The sequence below is a fragment of the Arachis hypogaea genome, chromosome 9 (genome assembly GCF_003086295.3).
Source record: "Arachis hypogaea cultivar Tifrunner chromosome 9, arahy.Tifrunner.gnm2.J5K5, whole genome shotgun sequence".
In the NCBI taxonomy this organism is placed as follows: domain Eukaryota; kingdom Viridiplantae; phylum Streptophyta; class Magnoliopsida; order Fabales; family Fabaceae; genus Arachis; species Arachis hypogaea.
The window spans coordinates 95,392,862-95,412,810 of record NC_092044.1 but is presented as its reverse complement, the minus strand read 5'-3'; the positions used below and the strand labels follow the sequence as shown (position 1 = coordinate 95,412,810).

At 31.1% G+C, this 19,949-nt stretch overlaps 1 protein-coding gene and 1 long non-coding RNA gene across 2 annotated transcripts; both read left to right on the top strand.

The window, feature by feature from the left end:
- The first annotated feature begins 2,557 nt into the window (after positions 1-2,557).
- On the top strand, positions 2,558-7,167 carry LOC112711265 (protein SIEVE ELEMENT OCCLUSION B). The gene is made up of 7 exons (XM_025763867.3): positions 2,558-2,810; positions 3,176-3,241; positions 3,778-4,196; positions 4,300-4,388; positions 4,835-4,977; positions 5,226-5,732; positions 6,350-7,167. The coding sequence occupies exons 1-7, from the start codon at positions 2,643-2,645 to the stop codon at positions 6,950-6,952; spliced, it is 1,995 nt and encodes a 664-aa protein (XP_025619652.1). The 5' UTR covers positions 2,558-2,642; the 3' UTR covers positions 6,953-7,167.
- Positions 7,168-14,878: 7,711 nt separating this feature from the next.
- On the top strand, positions 14,879-15,894 carry LOC140174991 (uncharacterized). The gene is made up of 2 exons (XR_011865159.1): positions 14,879-15,210; positions 15,673-15,894. It is a non-coding gene; the product is annotated as an uncharacterized lncRNA (long non-coding RNA).
- The last annotated feature ends 4,055 nt before the right edge of the window (positions 15,895-19,949 follow it).

Below are 19,949 nucleotides of genomic sequence, written 5' to 3'. Positions count from 1 at the left end.
ATAAAATTGGGGGAATATGATCAAATTTTTTTTTATTTTTAGGTAAGAATAATTTTAGGTAATTTTTTATAAGTGTTATTTCTTAAAATTTTTTGGCAACTCTTGTATTTTTTATTTAAATAAATTGTCTTAAATTTTTTATATTGCAACGTTTTGTAAAATATATCTTTAGATATTAAAGAGAACTATTTTTATGAGTTAGAAAAGATTAAGTTATTTGTGTCCTTTGTTCTGTTTAAAGACCAAAAATATTATCTTTATCTATCTAAGATAACTTTTGTTAAAAGTTGTTTCGAGTAAGAATTATTTTAGACAAAAAATATTATAGTATTAGATTTTTTAAAATAATTTTAGATATTTCTTTTTTACTAGGTTTTAGATGTTATTAAAAATATATTTCAAATGTTTTTTTATTAAGTTTTAGATATTTTTTTATAATAATTTTAAATGTTTTTATAATAATTTAAAGTTATGTTTTTTCAAAAAAAAAAATATTGTGGATCCTTGTTACCTAACAAAGTTGATAGTAACCGTAATCTTGCTCTAGCTCTTTTTTGGCAATAATTTTAGTAGGTAAGACTCATCGGCGTCTTGACTTTTGGTTCTCATCACCAACAAAGAGTAACGGTTACGTACACATTAGCAAGCGACGCTGAGTACAACCACCATATAGAAACTGTTCTTTTTCATGACAAAAGGGTTTCCAGCAAAACTTTTGTGAAGAATTGTAATGTAACTCTTGTGGATCACTTTTGAGATCATAAACATAAATAAATAAACAAATAAAATTGAAGATAACTTTCTTTTTTGGGTAAAACACTTGAAGAACACTGAATTTGATAAAGAAAAAGAAAATAATAGCTTGTTCTTGACGTTTCCAAGCATGATTATATTCGCAGATAAAATGTACTTTGATAAAAGATGAAAACAGTAGATAGAAGCTTCGAACATATACTTCCAAATTTTTAACGGGCATGTCTTTATCTGTCTGTGAAACAACTGTATCTGATCTCTTACATTTTATCTATTACGACGACTTTTATTTGTTTCGTTTTATTTAAGTGGTCGGTTGATTCTACTATACGTATTTTTAAATATCTAAAATAAATTATGAAAAATATTTAAAAGTTATCTAAATTTATTATTTTTTACTATTACTTTTAATTATTAACCTAATTTTTTTAATCTAATAATTCAAGATAGATATTAGTAACTAACAATTCACAAAAAAAAATAAATTTTACTAATTCTCTAATTTTTATAGACTCTAGTTATTCGATAAATTAAAAGATATCTATAATAACCAATAAGAAGAATTTTACATGGTCGTAAAAACATAACTCAAACTTAGAAACACCTTTGTACTTAATTATATATATAGAAGTATTGATAATATTTTTGTTACAAACTTAAATTATATTACATTCAGAAAGGTATTCTATATCCTAGAATACTTATACCGCTAATATTTTAACATTATAAAACGCTTATACTAGCTATAATATGCATATATATACATGTCATAGCTCCTAGTTATTAAAATAATTAATAATATTTTTCAAAAATGTATCCGAATCAAAACTGAAGCATAATTTCATGAATTATTCAATATATAAATCATGTTTAAATAATAATTGGCATATATTAAATTTCATCTTTTAACTAAATATTTAAAGTAAAAAATATAAGATATTTCAATGATTTACTTTAGATTTTAAATATTATTATTATGTATTATTAAAGTTTAGACCTAATGATTAGTGTATATTATAAGATAAGATAATAATATAAGACTTTTATAATTTAAATTTTTTAGAGTTAAAACTTGATGAATATATATAAAAGAGAAAAATCTATTCTTTTATCTAATTTTTTTGACAATTAACAGATTCATTACATTTTCTCTCTCTAATTTTGAGGAAATTAGACAAAATGTTTATTATTGAGTACTAAATTCTCACTTAAACATTATTCTCCCAATTACTTTACTCATGCAGTAATAATGAACTCTAGAAACAATATGTATATAATTATGTTCTATTTAGTATTCTAACTCTTGGTATAGATCCAACAAAATATAAGATATATGTCTTGCATTGCGCAACGTTCCATAGTAGTTAAAAAGGTACATTACATATATAAGTATACGCAAACAAAAAGAAGGAAAAGATCAGACATATCTTATTTACTTCCTTTCTGAAAAGCAAAAGTTTGGCGACATTCCGGTCCCGTGGCATGGGAAAGAAAAAAGGAATGGGATCAATGGAAGTAGTTAAAATAAATACCAATTATATCTTTAGTCTTGTACACTGATCAGTTAGGAACTCATAATAAGGGTATATGCTGGGCAGCATGTGTTTCACACCACACCATGAAATGGACCACCAGCTAGCTATGCCGTAGCTAGTTAACTTTATGTATTATTCTCTTCTAAATAATAATGATGTGTGTTAGTCTCTTCTTTTCCTCTTTATTTTTTATTTCTACAGATTACTTCTATATGCAAGTTTTATAGTCTGATTTCTGAGGGAGTGAAAGCCTATAAATAGCTTGAATAGCAATAAGGCACAATATAATAATCATTTCCTAATTAACTTCACACATACAAAGAAAAGAAAGGAGAGTAAATATCAATCGTGACAATGGCAAGCACTATTGCTACCACGAAGAAAACGGACGACGGTTTTGAATTCAATGATGATAACATCCTTGACCAAGTTTACCTCACACATGTCATCAGTGATGTGGAATGCGATACCAAAATCCTCTATGAACTTGTCTCCAACATACTTCTACCTAATAGTAATCAGGTAATTAAATAATTTACACTATTCGTTCTAGCTAACTAATGTTACATAGGCTGCAGTGCGCAAATGACGGCATTAGAAATAACAAGAGCCTAATCAACAACAAGCTAACAAGTATTTTTAAATTGGTTACCTAACATAATCTTTATATTAATTAATTGTTATTAATTAATAATTATTTAAATTTTATTTTTAAAAAATATAAAATTAATAATATTAATTATAGTTATTTAACATTAACTAGTTAAGAATAATTTAATTCTAAATATGCCATGCCAAAAATTAATACAATAATTTACCTATACTACCTTTTCTAAATATGCCATGCCAAAAATTAATACTTGTTCTTTTAATTACTTGCCCTACAGAGTCATCCACTACCGCCACCTCTTTCAAAGCCTGAATTCCTCACACTGAAGCTGGTTTCTTGCCAGGTATTATATATAGTTGCTCTCAATCTAACGTCTTTATTGTGTGGATAATTATTATTTGATTAGAGATATAACTATTTAGATGTTTTTTTATCAATTTAAATTTTTAAAATAAATATTTTTATAATATAATATCAAGATTTTTATAATAAAAAAAATCTATGTTCAATTATTGACTCATTGTTGACAAAATTCAGCACATAATGAATAACAAAAAAGGCTTATGCAAATTTTACAAGAATTAAAAATAAAAAAATTATAAAAAATATATTAAAAATATAATTATTTATATAGTTTTTTTACCTATTTAAATTTTTGAAATTTTTAAAAAAGAAAATTTTGAGGTTAACATTGTTATTAAAATTTGGCTATCATTTAGCGGATAAAACAAAATGAGTAATCCTATGTTATTAGATGCAATTAATCTTATACCATTAAAAACATTAATAGTGACTAATTGATGACTATAAACCACAAAATTTCCTTTTGAAATAAGTTTTTGTGATAGTTATTATTGTTTTCATGATCCATGAATATAGATGATAGCGACACGGAGTTCAAAGCGATGCGCGCACCAAACAACAATGTGGATTCTGCAGCAGTTGAGGCGCTATTCCTGGGACGCAAAGGTGATGATAACCCTAGCGGCATTCTGTTTGGAATACGGCAACTTTGTGTACCTGGACAGGGCAGCATCGGACGTTGCGGGAACCTCACTGAGACAGCTGAACCAAATCCAAATTCGGAAGGAGTCTGCGAAGCAGGTGACGGAGTTGGTGAGACACATAGGCCAAGCAGTGCTCTTTCACATCAACCAGTGGGCTGACTTGTCCGCCCAAGACTTTGAAGAAGAAGATGTTCCTGCCCTCAATGACGCCTTCAAATCCATCCCTCTCCTTGTCTATTGGACCATTGCTTCCATTGTTGCTTCCACAGCAAACCTCCTCTCATCATCACCGTAAGTTAACACGTTCATCTGCATCCATATAGATTGAATATACTTTCATTGGAATTATTCTATGGTGTAATACTTTTAAAGTATTCTTTTTTCTATTTTTTAGGAGCTATTCTTTGTCAGAGTTTAAGGAGAAGCTTACTATGGCTGATGACAGTTTGGCAGGGTATCTGGAAACATGCATGAAGCAGAAAGGTAAATATATATGCGTCAGTTTAGTATGGAAATGTATGTTTCGGTAGGTAGCGTATGAGAGCCATGATATTTTAAAAAATAAATATTATTTAATAATAAAAAATATTACTTTAATTTTAACAATACTTGTATAGTTATAGTAATTAAAATAATTTAACCATACTAGAATCTACCGATATATAATTACTAACAGTAACAATTTTTATATATTTTTTTTTGTCAAAGTATAATTCTTTTGCTAATTTATTAATTAAATAACAAGTCACTGTCAGATATTTTTATAAAGTCTTTTCATAAATTTATTGGAGAGAGTAAATTATTTTGTTTATTAGGAAAACAACTAAGAATTTTTTATATAATACAATTGAATTGGTTAATTAATTTTTCCTACTCTAGGTAGCTCCTTCCTTCAACTAATAGAAATGCGTTTCTTTGATTTGTTATAGAGCACCTAGGTGATTCCCAGGTTCGTAGAAGAAAAGTAATTGAAAATCCTAAAGATATTGTAGAAGTTTTGAGGGCTTTGATCATGGACCCTAAGACTGGTCCGCAACCCCAAATTCATGAAGGCCTCGATCAAGTTAAAAAGGTCACTTTACTTTAACTTTCTCTCTTTGATTTGCATTCTTATTGGAGAGTTAATCGAATGATATTAATTATTGAAACAATAGTACTACATATAACTAGCATATTTTATCAGTTTAGGCTGTTAATTAGTCAGCACTAATTGTTTTGTACATAAGTTCAAACAAAATCTAAATATAACACGTTTTAAAAACTAAATATCTGCTAGCTCTTAACTTTCTCTTATTGAAAATCCATCAAATATCATAACAGGGTGTGGAGATCTTCAAGGGGAAATACGTGTTACTCTTCATTTCGACCTTGGACAGAATTGAGGATGAGATTCGGCTCGTAAATTCTATCTACGATGGGTTGCTGGCAAACAACGACAAGAAAGAGAAGGGGGGTTACCATAGAGATGAGTTTAAGATTGTGTGGATCCCAATAGTGCATAAGTGGGAAGAAGGGAGTAAGGAACGGTTCAAGAATCTGAAGAGGAATTATAACATCAAATGGTATTCAGTGGAGTACTTGGGTGAGTTGCCAGGCAGAAGGATAATAGAAGATGATTTTGTTCGTCCTTGCGGATTTGATATCCATGACAGACCTATTATTCCAGTTTTGGGTCCTCATGGGAGGAGGATAAATGAAAACGCATTGGACTTGATCTTTCAATGGGGGATCGATGCTTTTCCTTTCAGGAAAGAAGATGGAACTGCTCTTGATAAAAAATGGACTTGGCTTTGGGATGCCATTAAGAAAGTCAATCCTACAATAGAGGTAATTAATTATAAAAGTTCATTTTGGTACTAATTTTGCGTTTACAATTATTTTACCTTCATCATGTAATGTCATACTAGTAATAATAATTATTTTTTATATTATTTGTAAAAAAAATCCCTTAAAAAGTCAGAATAATTTATTAATTATATAAATTATTTTATATAGTACATTAAAATTAAACTTTTATTTTTCTGATATTCACTCCATTCACACTTATTAATTAAGGCATAGGATAAATATACCAAACAATAATAAAAATTTATTTTTAATTTAAGAAAATTAAGTAACTAATATTATTCTAATAATTTTTTAATAAATAATTTTATTTTCCTCTTCATCCTTTGTATAAAAAATGAGAATATAACCTATTAGTTGGTTTCTTTGTTTTTTTTTTTAATATTAACATGTTAAATACAAAATTATATCAAATTTTAGAAGTATAATCTTTTAGAGAAACACATGTATGTCACTTTTTTATTTTCCTTTCACTAAGAATGTTAACTCCCCAATCTTCATATTTTGAAGGTGCAAATTTTTGTCGGTTGATTAATTGCTTATTTTGGTTGTTTCTCAAAATGCATATATAATATATTTAATTTTATCGTGTGATTCAGCCGAAACGGGAAAAATACATGTTCATATATGGAGGCAGCGACAACTGGGTCCAAAAATTCACAAGTGGAGTGAATAAACTGAAGAAGAATAAGGACATAGAAGCAGCAGATGTGGAAATAGATTACCATAATCTAGGAAAAAGAAGTAGCAGCAACGATGTTTACAGCTTCTGGGTGAGCGTAGAAAGGAAGAGCCAGAAAAACAAGCAGCACAAGGATCCCCTCAACTGCGAAATCCAAGAGATTGCAAGAAACTTGCTGTGCCTCAAGAGAGATCCACAGGGATGGGTCATTCTCACCAAAGGCAGAAACATCAAGCTCTTTGCTCATGGCGACCCCATGTATCAAACCCTTTCTCAATTCCAGAATTGGAAGGATAAAGTTCCCATAAAAGAGGGGTTTGACATTCCATTGACGGAATACTATCATAATAAGGAAAACGAGATATCTGAACGTCAACAACCTTGCTCCGTGATCAATAGCTCAAGTGTCATTGCAACAATTACCTGCCCAAATCCTACTTGCGGCCGTGTCATGGAGGTTACTTCCGTTAATTACAAGTGCTGCCACCGAGATGATGATCCCAACTACTGCGGTTACTGAATTTCAATTTGCTTTTCCAAGCTTGCTTTAATTAATGCTTTTTCCTAGTTAATTGTTACTATATAATTAAGAAATTAAAGTATGCGTGTTTATGTCAAATACCAGCAAATTTATCTTTGACAAATATTATGTTAAAAAATGCTACCTATAGTTTAAAATTCAGCTTTTGTCAGTTTTTTAATTTAATAATATTATTTAATTATTTTATAATTAAATTATTTTCTTATTTTTTAGATAAATAGATTGTTAAATGAATTTAATTTACATTTATTAACTAAAATCTCTTTAACTTTTTCTTAAAAGATAAAGTAATTATTTTATTATTGGCAAATTATATGGTACAAACAGGGACGAAACTTTTTTTTTTTTTGGTCAAGGGACGAAACTTCATATTATGGAGAGGAGGCAGTGGCCTCTCAAAAAAAATTCTTTATAAAAAAATAATAAAAGAGTAGCCCCCTTTAAAAACGCATGGCCTCTCCCATGGCCCATGAGCTATATTACCATAAGTAAAAAAAGAAAGCTTAATCCATGACGATTAAAGATCACTTCTTGCCGCCAATGAGCCTTGGCTCTAGTGGCATTTCTCCCCTCTCCCCACCTCAAGGTCTAGGGTTTAAATCCTAGAGGATGCAATTGAGGAAAAAATGTGATAAATATGTGAGGAGTGTGTGGGTGTGTTGTGTACCTAGGATTGAGGGTTGTCCAATCCATTAGGGTATCTAGGATTGGGGGTTGTCCAATCCACCGACCAACACCCCCTCCTCATCACTAAAGTCTAGAGTTCAAACTCTAGAGAGTGCATTTGTAAAAAAAAAAATGTGAAAAGTGTGTGGATATGTTGTGTACCTAAAATTGGGAGTTGTCTAATCCATTAGGGTACTTAGGATTGGATCTCTTTTTTTACTTTTTTTTTTATTTTATATGGAGAGGAGTTTGGTGTGATACCACATTATGGAAAACATGGAAGCTTTACCTGCATGTAGTGTTAGGGGTACTAAAATCGGACAGAGGAATTTGGTGGTAAGAATTCGAATGGTCCGATTTCTGCGGTCTCAGCCACGTGTCGCATGTTCATTGCCCTCCAGAGCGGTGCCCCCTTATACCAATATGCTTTCTCGAACCTCAACTCACTACTTCCGAGTTATTTTTATAGTGAACCCCACCAGCAATCCCTTTCCTCGCTTTTTCTTCTTCAGCCTCCAGAATCCCTTATTTTTCATGCAAACTTGAAGGAAAAATTCAAAATGCCAAAGAAACAAAAATATAAAGATGTTGATCGTCCCGAACTTCATATTATACATTATTTTAGTCATCTGATTATGTAAGTTTAGTTTTTAAATTTTTTTTTATATTTCAAATTTATTATTGTTATTGTTAGAAATTTAGGAATATATATTTAAATGAAATAAATATTATATGTTATAAAATTATTATTATTATTGTTAGAAAATGAATTTAGGAACATATAGGTCAAGAAATTGTGATTATCGTTAGAAGTTAGGAATTTATTGTTGAAAGTATATATATATATATATATAGATGTAGTTGATTAGTGGATTTTTTAATTAATGATAATATTTAAATTAATGTAATGTGATAGATTAGTAAAAATATATGTTTAGAATTTTTTTGTAATAATTTTAGAAATTAAAATTAATTCTTACGTTTAAGTTGTGTAATTTTTGGAAATGGTTTGGAGAATTTTGAGTAAATTAGGTAGAATTTTTTGTAATAATTTTTTATTGTTGTTATATTTTTAATTGACATAAATATGTTAGTGTAGTTGAGGGTTTAATGAAGTGAAATTTTATTAGTTAAACAAGAATTGTATTTATTTATTAGTTATTCTTAATAGTAAGGTAGTTTGTTATTAGTGATTAAATAAATAATTATATAATTTAATGTTCAGTTGAGAATAGAATGAGTAAAATATGTATAATAATAATATTATAATTTTTTATATTTTAAAAAGCATTCAAAATAATTTATAGGGTTATTAATTAAATTAAGCAGTTAAGTTAATTACTCGGGGCTTTAGTAAATTGGATTAAGTAAAATCATTTGTTTGAATTGGATTTAGTAAAATTATATATCATAATTTTGTGATTTCAATTATTATGTCTTATTTAGTTAATTGTGAAAATTCTTTAATAATGATAGTTAATTAATTAATTGATAGGTTAGATTAGTCATACATGGTAATTACTAAATTAGTTAATTAACAAAAAAGTTTAGCATGAGTTTAATAAATTAGTTGTCCTAGTTAGATAATTATTATCTTTTAGTAGTAAATTAATAATTGTTAATGATTTGATTAATAATCTAATATGTTTTTCTAGAGTTTACGGTATTTGACATGTGATCACCCACTCCCTCTGAATCGATACAATGATAGAGTTGAAAAGTATTTACGATTTATCGGTTTCTTTGCATGTTTTTCAAATTGGAGTAGTTCAATGTCAGAAAGCACTAGTAAATGCTCTAGTCGAAAGGTGGTATCCAAACACACATACCTTTCACTTTTCTGTTGGTGAATGTGCTGTGACACTGGAAGATGTTGCTGTTATTCTTGGTCTTCCAACAGACGGTCTTCCAGTTACAGGGATGACTATGAGTAGTTTTAAAACCTTAGAGGTGGAGTGTTTGCAGCAATTTGGGGTTGCACCGAGAAAGTCAGACTGTAGAGCAAGTTGCATAAAACTGACATGGCTTCGAGATCTAAAAGAACGATTATAGTTGGTTGACGAAACCAGCATGCAGAGGTACGTGAAGTGCTACATTATTTTATTATTTGGTAAAGTCTTGCTTGGTGACAAGTGTGGGGCATCTGTGCATTGGAAGTTCCTGCCTTTTCTTTGTGATTTTGGCAGTATCGAACAGTACAGTTGGGGATGATCTGCATGCCTGGCACACCTGTTAATAATGAACTTCAATGTAATCTTTCCGTAATTGCTTTCAAACTCTTCTTCATTGTCACTGTTGTAATCTTCCTGTTCAATATTTTGGCCGGCTTCAGACTGTTCGAATTCAACATACACCTCAATGAACGATATCTGAGTGCGACTTTCAATGTACATTGAAAACATCTCTTGCATGCTCACTTCATCAGTTACATATTTCGTCTGAAATTGAACGAATCCACCAAATACAGGTATGGGATACTTGTATAAAATACATGATATTCTCCTAGACAACCCAGATTCTATCTTCTCACAAATCACACCTTTTAATTCCTCGAATGAGATTGTGAATGGAATAACAATATCTAACGGATTTTCACAAATAAATTTCACTCCTTCAACTGTTTGTAACAAAATCTGACCAAAATAATATACTTTGAGTAAGACTCTATCATCCATTTTTCTCACTCACATGAATAAACTTCACACTCAAATTATTTTCCTTCGTTCGAAAGAACAGAGAAAGATAGATGGAGGTGCTGAGGGAAGAAGACGATGAATTGAACTGCTCTAATCAGTCCAATACGAGCTACCCATAGTTATATAATGTTAAAAAAATATATTATAATCAACTCGGACCCAGCGATTACCTTTAACGTATTCAAAAAGAATATTTACTAATCAAATTCGGACGGTCCGATTTGATTTTAGAGGGGAAAAAACTAATCAGACGGTCCGATTAGTCACTCCTAAAATTCAAATTTTCCTCTCTTATAACTCGGACCATTCAATTTGGTTATCCAATTTTTTTTGCACAGAATTCGAATGGTCCAATTTCTTCCACTAGGTTTCAGCAAAAGTTATCCTACATCTATGTATAGCACCCCCATATTCCATATCAACACATAACACACATATCGCTGACATATCTAAAATAGTGAGCTCTCTTTTTCAGTATTGTGAAACGTAGCAATTAAAAAAGATCACTTCTCTCTTTTTTTTTTCAAATAGAAAACAAAACGTCATTCAGTATATTATTATCATTACAAGATAGCAATAGTCTTCGGCCTTTTATTATTATTCTCATTTTCTTTTGTAAATTATTTTTTTATTAATTTTTTAACTATACATATATATAGGTTTGTGAATGACTTAGAAAAATAGGATTAAATTTATGTTTTTTTGCTTTTTGTTTTTAACTAGAATTCAAACTTAGTTACTGATGTGTTTGTTAAGACAAAATTTAAAAAATAATTTTATTTTGTCTCTTCACGAAACCTTCAGAAATAGAATAATTAGTTACTTTCAGATAGTTGTGACTTCTGAAAAATATACGATGCAGGAGACATTTTTATTTTGTCTCTCAACGAAGTGAAACAAAAAAATAGTAGAGAAAAAAAATTACCCAGTCATGTATTCTGATTCAGCCACTATGTAATATGTAACGTACATCCGATTTCTTCCATAATTATAGAAGAATTTTCACTATCTTTCACAAAAATTATAAATACCAATTTTTTTAGGATTCAATCCAATTCTATATAAAATAAACCCAACTTCTACTCAAGCTAAATTTGACTTGATTCACTTTCTAGATTTTCAATCATTAAATACTCACCCAACTTTAAAAAAAAATACTCATCAAACAAATTTTCAACTTTTAAACCTAATTAAATAATGTTTGTATGTCATTACCAAAAATGATATTATTATTTCCTAAACTCAACCTATGATAAGTCCAATAGATTTAGCATGAGAAGAGGCTAAATTAAAGTAATATATGCATATAAATATCAAGATTTAGTAGAAAAAAGTGATTAATAAAAATAAAGACGGAACCTCGATTTAGGGCCGTTTGAAAAACTTTAAAAGTAATTTTTTTTAATTTTTGACTTATGAAAAGTAGTAGTATTAATGTTTGGTGCAATTTTCAAAATCAAATTGTAACTTTCTAAGAAGTTATTTAGGAGCTTATAGAGAAGTTAAAAAAAAATGACTTCTCTCATAATACTTCTACTCTTCATCATATTTCTATAAAATAAGCACTTTTAGAATTAAAAATCCAAACACAAAATAACTTATTTATAAGTTACTTTTAACAGAATCATTTATTGTTTAAGTTATTTTATCAAAAGGAACTTAATTAAGTTGGTTATCCAAACTGCGCCTTATTGTGCTAGGATAGTTTGGTATTTGAAAAGTAGGTCTGATTATTAATAATGAGATGAAAAATTAATTATATTTTTTATTTATATATATTTTTTGTTGCTTAAATAACACAAAAATAATATTTAATCTATTATAATTCTTAATACTAAACTGATAAAGCATTTCATTTCCTCTAGTACACTAACAATTACGTTAGTTTATTTTAATGTTCTTGTTGTTTTTAATACGATAACATTTTTAATGATTATTTATTAATAGAGTTAATTATAAAAAAATTAATAAATATTTTTTAAATTTTTGAATTGATTTATTTTAAACAAAAAGTTTTTTAAAATATATTTAAGAACAATAAAGAATATAGTGCGAAGAGTCTAATGTTATGACGTATGTAGGAAGAATGGATCTATATGTCTTGCCTTTAAATAAATTTTTTTAATTGTTTAAAATAAATAAATTTTAGAAAAATTAAAAGAATATCTATTATTTTTTCTCATAATTAACTCTATATATTAATAATAATAATAAAAAATAGGGATAAGTATTGTTTTGATTCCTCACGTTGAGGGTCGGAATCGAAACCGTTCCCAACGTAATTTCTGATTTAGAATTATACTTAACGTTTTTTTCGTATTAAAATTGTCCTTCTAATTTTTTTGACAAAAATACCCTCACCACCACCAGCACAATTACCTCCTCCACCACCACCACCACCAACACCAACACCACCACCACAACCACCACCAACACCAACACCAACACCAACACCAACAACACTGCCACCACCACCACCACTACCACAACCACAACCACAACCACCACCAACCACCACTACCAACACCAAGAACACCAAACAGAAATAGAAAGCAAGAAACAACACCAAACAGAAATAGAAACAACACCAAACAGAAACAGAAAATAAGAAAGCAGAAGCAAGGCATGAGGTGGAGGCGGCGAGGCGTGAGGCGGCAGAAGCAAGGCGGAGGCGGCGACGCAGAGGCGGCAAGGCTCGCGATCTCCAACGGCAGTGGCTTGCCGTCCTCCTCCCCCTCTCCCCTTCCCCCACCCCCACCGCGCGTCCTTTCCCCCTTCCCCCTTTGCCGCCGCCGTCCCCCTCCCCCCACCCCGAACCCGCGTCCCCTTCATTTTCTTCCTCTTCTTTTCCGGCTTCTTCCACTTCCCCTCCTCCCTCTCTTTGCCGCCGGCGCCGTCCCCCCTCCCCCCTTCCCCTTCCCCGTCCCCCTTTCCCATTTCCCTCTCCTCCCCCTTCGTATACCATTTTCTCCCCCCCAGCGCGTTTTCCTTTTTTTTTAATTTTATAATTTTTTTTATTATAGGGGTAGTTTAGGAATAAATTAAAAATTTTATTAGAAATGACGATTTTAAATTCAAATACGACTTTAAGGATGATTTTAAATCAAAATATACACCAGAAACGGGTTCGATTCTGACCCTCAACGTGAGAGACCAAAACAATACTTATCCCTAAAAAATATAATTAATTTTTCATATAAATCGTGATTCTATCATTTTTTATTAATTTATTATTAATTATAAATCAACTTACATCAGGACTAGAATCTTTATGAAGAATATTGAAGTTAAAATGGTAAAAAAATTAATTAAGTAAAGTTTTAATTAAATACAAGTATACTACAATCATCAATAATTTGCTAGATTTTATTAGAAACTAACATATTAAAAGCTTGAAGAATTTTGGATATTCATAGTTATACTAGAAATTACAAGATATCAACTAATAAAATTAAATAAAGAAGATGTAAAAATTATTTATTTAAATAGTCAAAGTTTAAAATAAAGTTGGATAAGTACGTGTATTGAGAAGTTAGTAAAGTCATGAATTATTAGCATTAATCTTTGCCTATATAAAAGGCATATGTACCATGATTATGAAAGTGTGTTCCATTGAAATAAATTAAGCATGATTTTTTTACTGTTTCATTCTTTCATATGAGTATTAGTGAGTTTGAGATGTAAAAATATGATGGTGTTATTTATGTGAGTGAGTGATCCTGAGATCAATAAATTAAGTGTTCGTGATAAAACTTTAGAAAAAGCTTGGAGTGGAAAGTGGCCTTCCATTCATCATTTCAGAGTCTTTAGGTGTATTGCTTATGCACATGTTCCAGATCAATTAAGGAAGAAGTTAAAAAGGCTAGAAGTGTATCTTTATTGGTTATAGCACAGACTCAAAAGCATACAAGTTATACAATCCAGAAACAAAGAAGGTGACCATCAGTAGAGATGTGACATTTGACGAAAAAGACATGTGGCACTAGAAAACAAAGACAGAAAAGCAGTCTATTGTAATTCCAAATACGTGTGATGAAGAAGAAGAAAGACAGTCAAACACAACTGAACAACCAAAATCATCTAGAAGACCTCAAAGATAGCGGAGACTACTTGCTAGATTAACAGATTATGAAGTTGGCAATGACAATGATCCGTCCGATGAAGAAATCATAAATTTTGCTTTATTTTCATATTGTGAACCGTTGAACTTTGAAGAAGCCTCTAGAGACAACAATTAGAAGAAAGCAATGGATGAGAAGATTCATGTCATTAAGAAGAATGACACATGGGAGCTGACAAATTTACTGGCAAATAAAAAGCCTATTTTAGTAAAGTGGCACTACAAGACATACGGAGGGTGGCAACAAAAAATTTTCAGCCTTTCACTTTGCCTCCGCAAAACAAGTCTGCGGAAGAAGAAGGATCCCCAACATCAGTAGTGGCTGCACCAAGAAATGCCGCTAGGTGAGGATTTTATCATAAGTCAATTTTTCAATTCCCCTTTTTATGTTATAACCATTAATTGATTCCCCCCAAAATTGCAAAAAACCCGCGAAAGGAGGTTGGTAGCGCACGAAACATTCTCGTCGCTGCTCTACCATGCGCCATTACTGCCGATCCATCCTCCTCTCTCCGGCGTCTAGCTTTTGCCTCTCATCCACAGTTTCTGAAACCCATACCCCCTCATCCACGGCCTGCGAAATCCCTAACTTCTGCTCCACCCTGCGCCTCTATGGGTTGTCAAGTCGCGCAGCTGCCATTCATGTTTCTCTCACCGGTGTCGAAGTTTCCCATCTTCTTGATCGTGTGTGACACCATTACACCCTCCTCCACCGTGTGACAATCTGAGTTACCGTGACTTCTCTTCTGTCACTGGTTTGTTCTTCCACATTGATATTTCCTTCTTGTTTTCATTCTTGGTTCAGAATTTTGATTCAGAATTTGTCTATATCTTTTATTAATTAGGGTTAATTGCTGCTGTTTAGAGTTAGGAATTTGAAGGTTCCACTTTTTTTTTAGTTAATGGGTGCTTTGTATTGAAATCGATAGTTATAGTAAATAAATAAAAAAAGGGTCATTATCATTATTAGAGGAATGGTCAAATTTGTCATGGATCGTGCTTCCTATTTTTGGAATTGGAATCATTAAATAAGAGGGACTTAAGTGCGTGTATAGATTAAAACAAAGAAATGCTAAGGTGTTTATGCTGATTCCATTATGCTCTTTGTATGCTATTAACATCTATGTTCTGCTTCTGAGCTTAGAAATTTGTAGCCACTATATAATTACATTCTAGAGAGAGTTTGGAAAAACTGAATTCGTGCTGTTTTAATGCAGATTGATTTGAAACTGAAAATGTGTAGAGGCTCTTCAACGAAGAAGGTTCTGGTGCAGGAAGCGACATCGTTTGGTGTCAAGACTGTGATTCTTGAAATTTTGGCAATGCAGCATACAATCCGGTCGTCGATGTCAGTTGCTAAGTACTGTGCAAAGAAATTGGCAAAGTTTGTCTTTGTTTTTGCGTAAAATTGCGTTCAGTAGAGAATCTTATAGAGCACACTCTGATCAAGGTTAATTTTCTTTCAACTTTGTTATTTGTTATGAGTATGATGATTTTGATTTATTATTGTTGTTCTTTTTATCTTTTGCCTATATGAGATGTAGAATTGATCATCCTCTTGGTTAGGAAAAGGAAAATTATAAAAAGAAATTGAGAATGATACAATCATGAATTTTTAATTTTCTTCTAATTTTGCTTTCTCCACGATCGACATGCTAGCTAGTTTCATGTAGCATATATATCTAAGTAAAAACAAGTCCACTTGTATGGTGAAATGGTTTCTCGAAATCAAATGTAAAATGAGCAAGCAAATTATTTTTTTCTCTACCAAACAATTCTTGTTTCATTGTAAGAAGTTCCCTCAATCATAGATAATAAAAGGCAGTTCCTTAACATATTTTATTCTTTCTTTCATCAACCAATTTTAGAATACATTAAGATTAATTGAATAGTGAAAACTAGAAATTTGTCACACGTAATTTGCAACACATACCCATATTCCATATAATGTGAGTAATCTTCCCTTCATCTGAATACACTCTTCTAGCTCCCTCAAAATTTTTATAGTTCGTATATTATAATTGTAATATTTTACACATTCCTAAAACAATTCAGATTTTAGAGGGCAATAACAAAACAGAAAATCACACCATTAAATAAATCAGAGAAATTATAGCATTGTTCTAGTTATTATTGTGATTTCTTATTATTCAAATCCATAAATTATTCCACATTACGTATTGCTATGTTAGCAATAAGATTTATTCCAGCAACAAGCCTTGCAAGATCAAAGTACTAATAATATTTCGATAAGAAACATACAATCAATAATATGCATAATCCATTGCCTATTTCATGTTTTGTGGCAGTGAAAGATAAACTAGACCTGCTGTATCTCTGTTAGAACATATCTAAGGTTTAATTATTATTCATTATTGGTCATTAGCTCCTAGTACAATTTGATGCTGGAGGCTGACTTTTGTGCCAATAGAAAATAAATAATAGGATGGGCTTGTATGTAATAATGTTATCTCTTTGTTGTATTGAATTCTTGAGTTTTGAAAGAAGTTCTTCAATCTAATCCATTTATGTGTTGACAACTTGTTAAAAATTGGGTTATGATCATATTTCAATCTTGTGTCTATTTTTAACTATTAACATAAGAACTAACGGCTCAAATCTTCCATGATATATAACTTTATTATATATAGAATTGGAGGCAATAACGAATCAGGGTAAGTGTTATGTTAAATGCAATTACAATAAAGCAAAGGTGAATAAACCTTTCTCTACTTGGCACTTGCACATAAATCTGAAAGGATAAAAATAAAGGAAAATGTATAGCTTAGCTTGTTCATGAAGACACATACTAGTGCTTGAATAATTTTGGGACTTTATGGAGTCTAAAAATGTATACTTTGGAGAGATACTTAATTTTACATTATTCTGTTTCTACTATGAAATTTGTTCTGAGACTTTGGAAGATTGATATGCATATTTTCTTGTACACACTTACATTATTTTCATTTGTAGTTACATATTTTCTTGTACACAGTCACATGGTTGTATATGTCTTTTCTATCAATAATTTCAAAAAAAAAGTATATTCATAAGAAATATTTTCATGTTTCAGTACTATCATGTTTTTCATTCTTAGTTTTTCCTTTTACATGAATTTCAATGCCATGCTTGACTAACTGATATACGCCAGTTTGTGATTAATTGATAGCATTTTGTGATTTCTATGCCAGAATTGTATTCTCTCTGCTTTTATTATTTATTTTTCTTGAATTTAGTTCTATCCATAATCATATTAATATTATGGATAAAAATATAAAAGAGAAATATATTAAAAGATGGCTCACATAGCATTAATCTGTTTTATTTGTATATGCATTCACATGTGTTAGTTCTTTGTCTCTGATGTGCTATTGTATATACATCTATATCTCTCTATCTTGTTCCACATATGGTTGGACTTTGTTCATATAGCTGGTAAAATAACATTTTTTGTTTTAAGATAATTCCATAGAGAAATAAAAAGAGAGAATTTCATTATATACGTTCAAACTATTTTAAAATAAACATAACAGTGGATATTTAATTACTCTATTCTCTTCCTATTTTTTAGTTAACACGCAAATAAGGGCTGAAAATACAATTTGAAGATTCTGTTATTTGTACATTATGATTGTTTAGTTATATTATTCGTTTTAATTCTTTTTTAATTCTAACTTTTCTTCCTATTTTCTTTTTCATTTTTTAAGGAAGTTTTTCTTTATCTTTTCATTTTTTAGACTTGGAACCAGCAATTCTTTCTACCAGTAATTTTTTAGAAAGCACAAAATTTTGCCATGAGTAAGCCTCTTCCCCAATACCTTTCATGTGCTACATGTTATCCGAGATGCAAGTAACTTTATTTCTATTTCTGTTTTGCGTTATTCCGTCACTCCCTACATGGTTTAGCTTGTAATAAATTGTCAAATTTAACTCGTATATTACTCTCCCATATCTGATAAATTGTGATTGGTTCTTCTAACACAGTCCCTTATTTATTTATTTTTTTAGTTTTATGTCCTTATTTACTGCTTATTCATTTGTTTGTACTATTTCATTAAATTAGATATTAATAAGAGTTAGATTAAAAAGCCACAAGATAGTACAGAATATAGGAATGGTCTGAATAGATTCCTTGACTTCGCATTTGTGAATGCATCATCTGATGGGATGATACATTGTCCATATCCTTTATGTGGGTTCCGATTTTTTCAAACTAGAGAGGATGCGTACGATCATCTGCTGATGAAACCCTTTTCCCCTAATTATACATTTTGGTTACATCACGGTGAGAAGATTGTAGACGAGAGCTCCAACGGTAGAGAAGAATTAGAACCCATTGGAAGCTTAGGAGATCCAATACATGACATGGTCCATGAGGCATTCAACTTCCTGGGACTGCAGGGTGATGATGAAGACTCGATGAATGAACATGTCAGAGATGGTGCCGAGGGGTTGCCATACTTATCTGACGAACCTAGCCACGAGGCCTATGGCTTTCATGACTTGCTTGAGGATGGCGAGCAGGAATTATATTCAGGATGCTCAAGATTGTTCTCGAAGCTGTCTTTCTTAGTGAGGTTGTACCATATAAAGTGCATGTGCGGAGTGAGTGACAAGGCTTTCAGTTTAATTCTAGAGCTATTGGGGTATGCCTTTGAGCATGCAAAGATTCTGAAGACCTTGAACGATGCCAAGAGGATCATAAGGAAGCTCGGTATTTAGTACAAGAAGATAGATACATGTCCAAATGACTGCATGCTATACCAGGGCTCTGACCAAGACCTGTCTAGATGCAAACAGTGTGGGACATCCAGGTGGAAGCAAAAGACTAGGAAGAATTCTTTAGTAAGGATCAACGTCGTTGTCAAGAAGAATGGGAAACCTCAAGCGGCGAGGATTCTTCGTTACTTTCCTCTAACTCCACGGTTGCAGCGATTATTCATGTTCAGCAAGACATCCATGGACATGTTGTGGCACATGAGAGGAACTAACTCTAACATTTCTTTGAGGCATCCCAGGGATAGCGAGGCCTGGAACGCATTTTATAGGAGATATACTAACTTTTCTGGCGATCCGCACAGTGTTTGCTTAGCCTCTGCCAGTGATGGCTTCAATCCTTTTGGGAACCTCAATTCAAAGTACTCAATATGGCCAGTGATTCTTATTCCGTAATACTTACCCCCTAGATTTGCATGAAACAAACCAACTATATTCTCTCCATGATTGTTCTCGGTCCTAAAATGCCTGGCAATGATATAGATAGACCTACAACCCTTGATCGATAAGTTGAAGCAGTTTGTGGGCCGGTGTTAATACGTACGACGCTAGTGAGAAGAAAACCTTCATATTATCTCAGTAATTATTATTATTAATAACACTGAAGTGGATTTTTATGTCATTTACTCATTTCTGTATACCCTAGGCTACTAGTTTACTATTAATAGGATCTTTTGACATTGTATCTGGACCTCATGACACTTTACACGTTTTCTTT

Coding starts and splice junctions, on each gene's coding strand:
- LOC112711265 (XM_025763867.3), top strand. CDS start 2,643: ATGGCAAGCACTATTGCTACCACGAAGAAAACGGACGACGGTTTTGAA. Junction 2,811..3,175: donor TTCTACCTAATAGTAATCAG/GTAATTAAATAA, acceptor CTTGCCCTACAG/AGTCATCCACTACCGCCACC. Junction 4,389..4,834: donor AACATGCATGAAGCAGAAAG/GTAAATATATAT, acceptor GATTTGTTATAG/AGCACCTAGGTGATTCCCAG.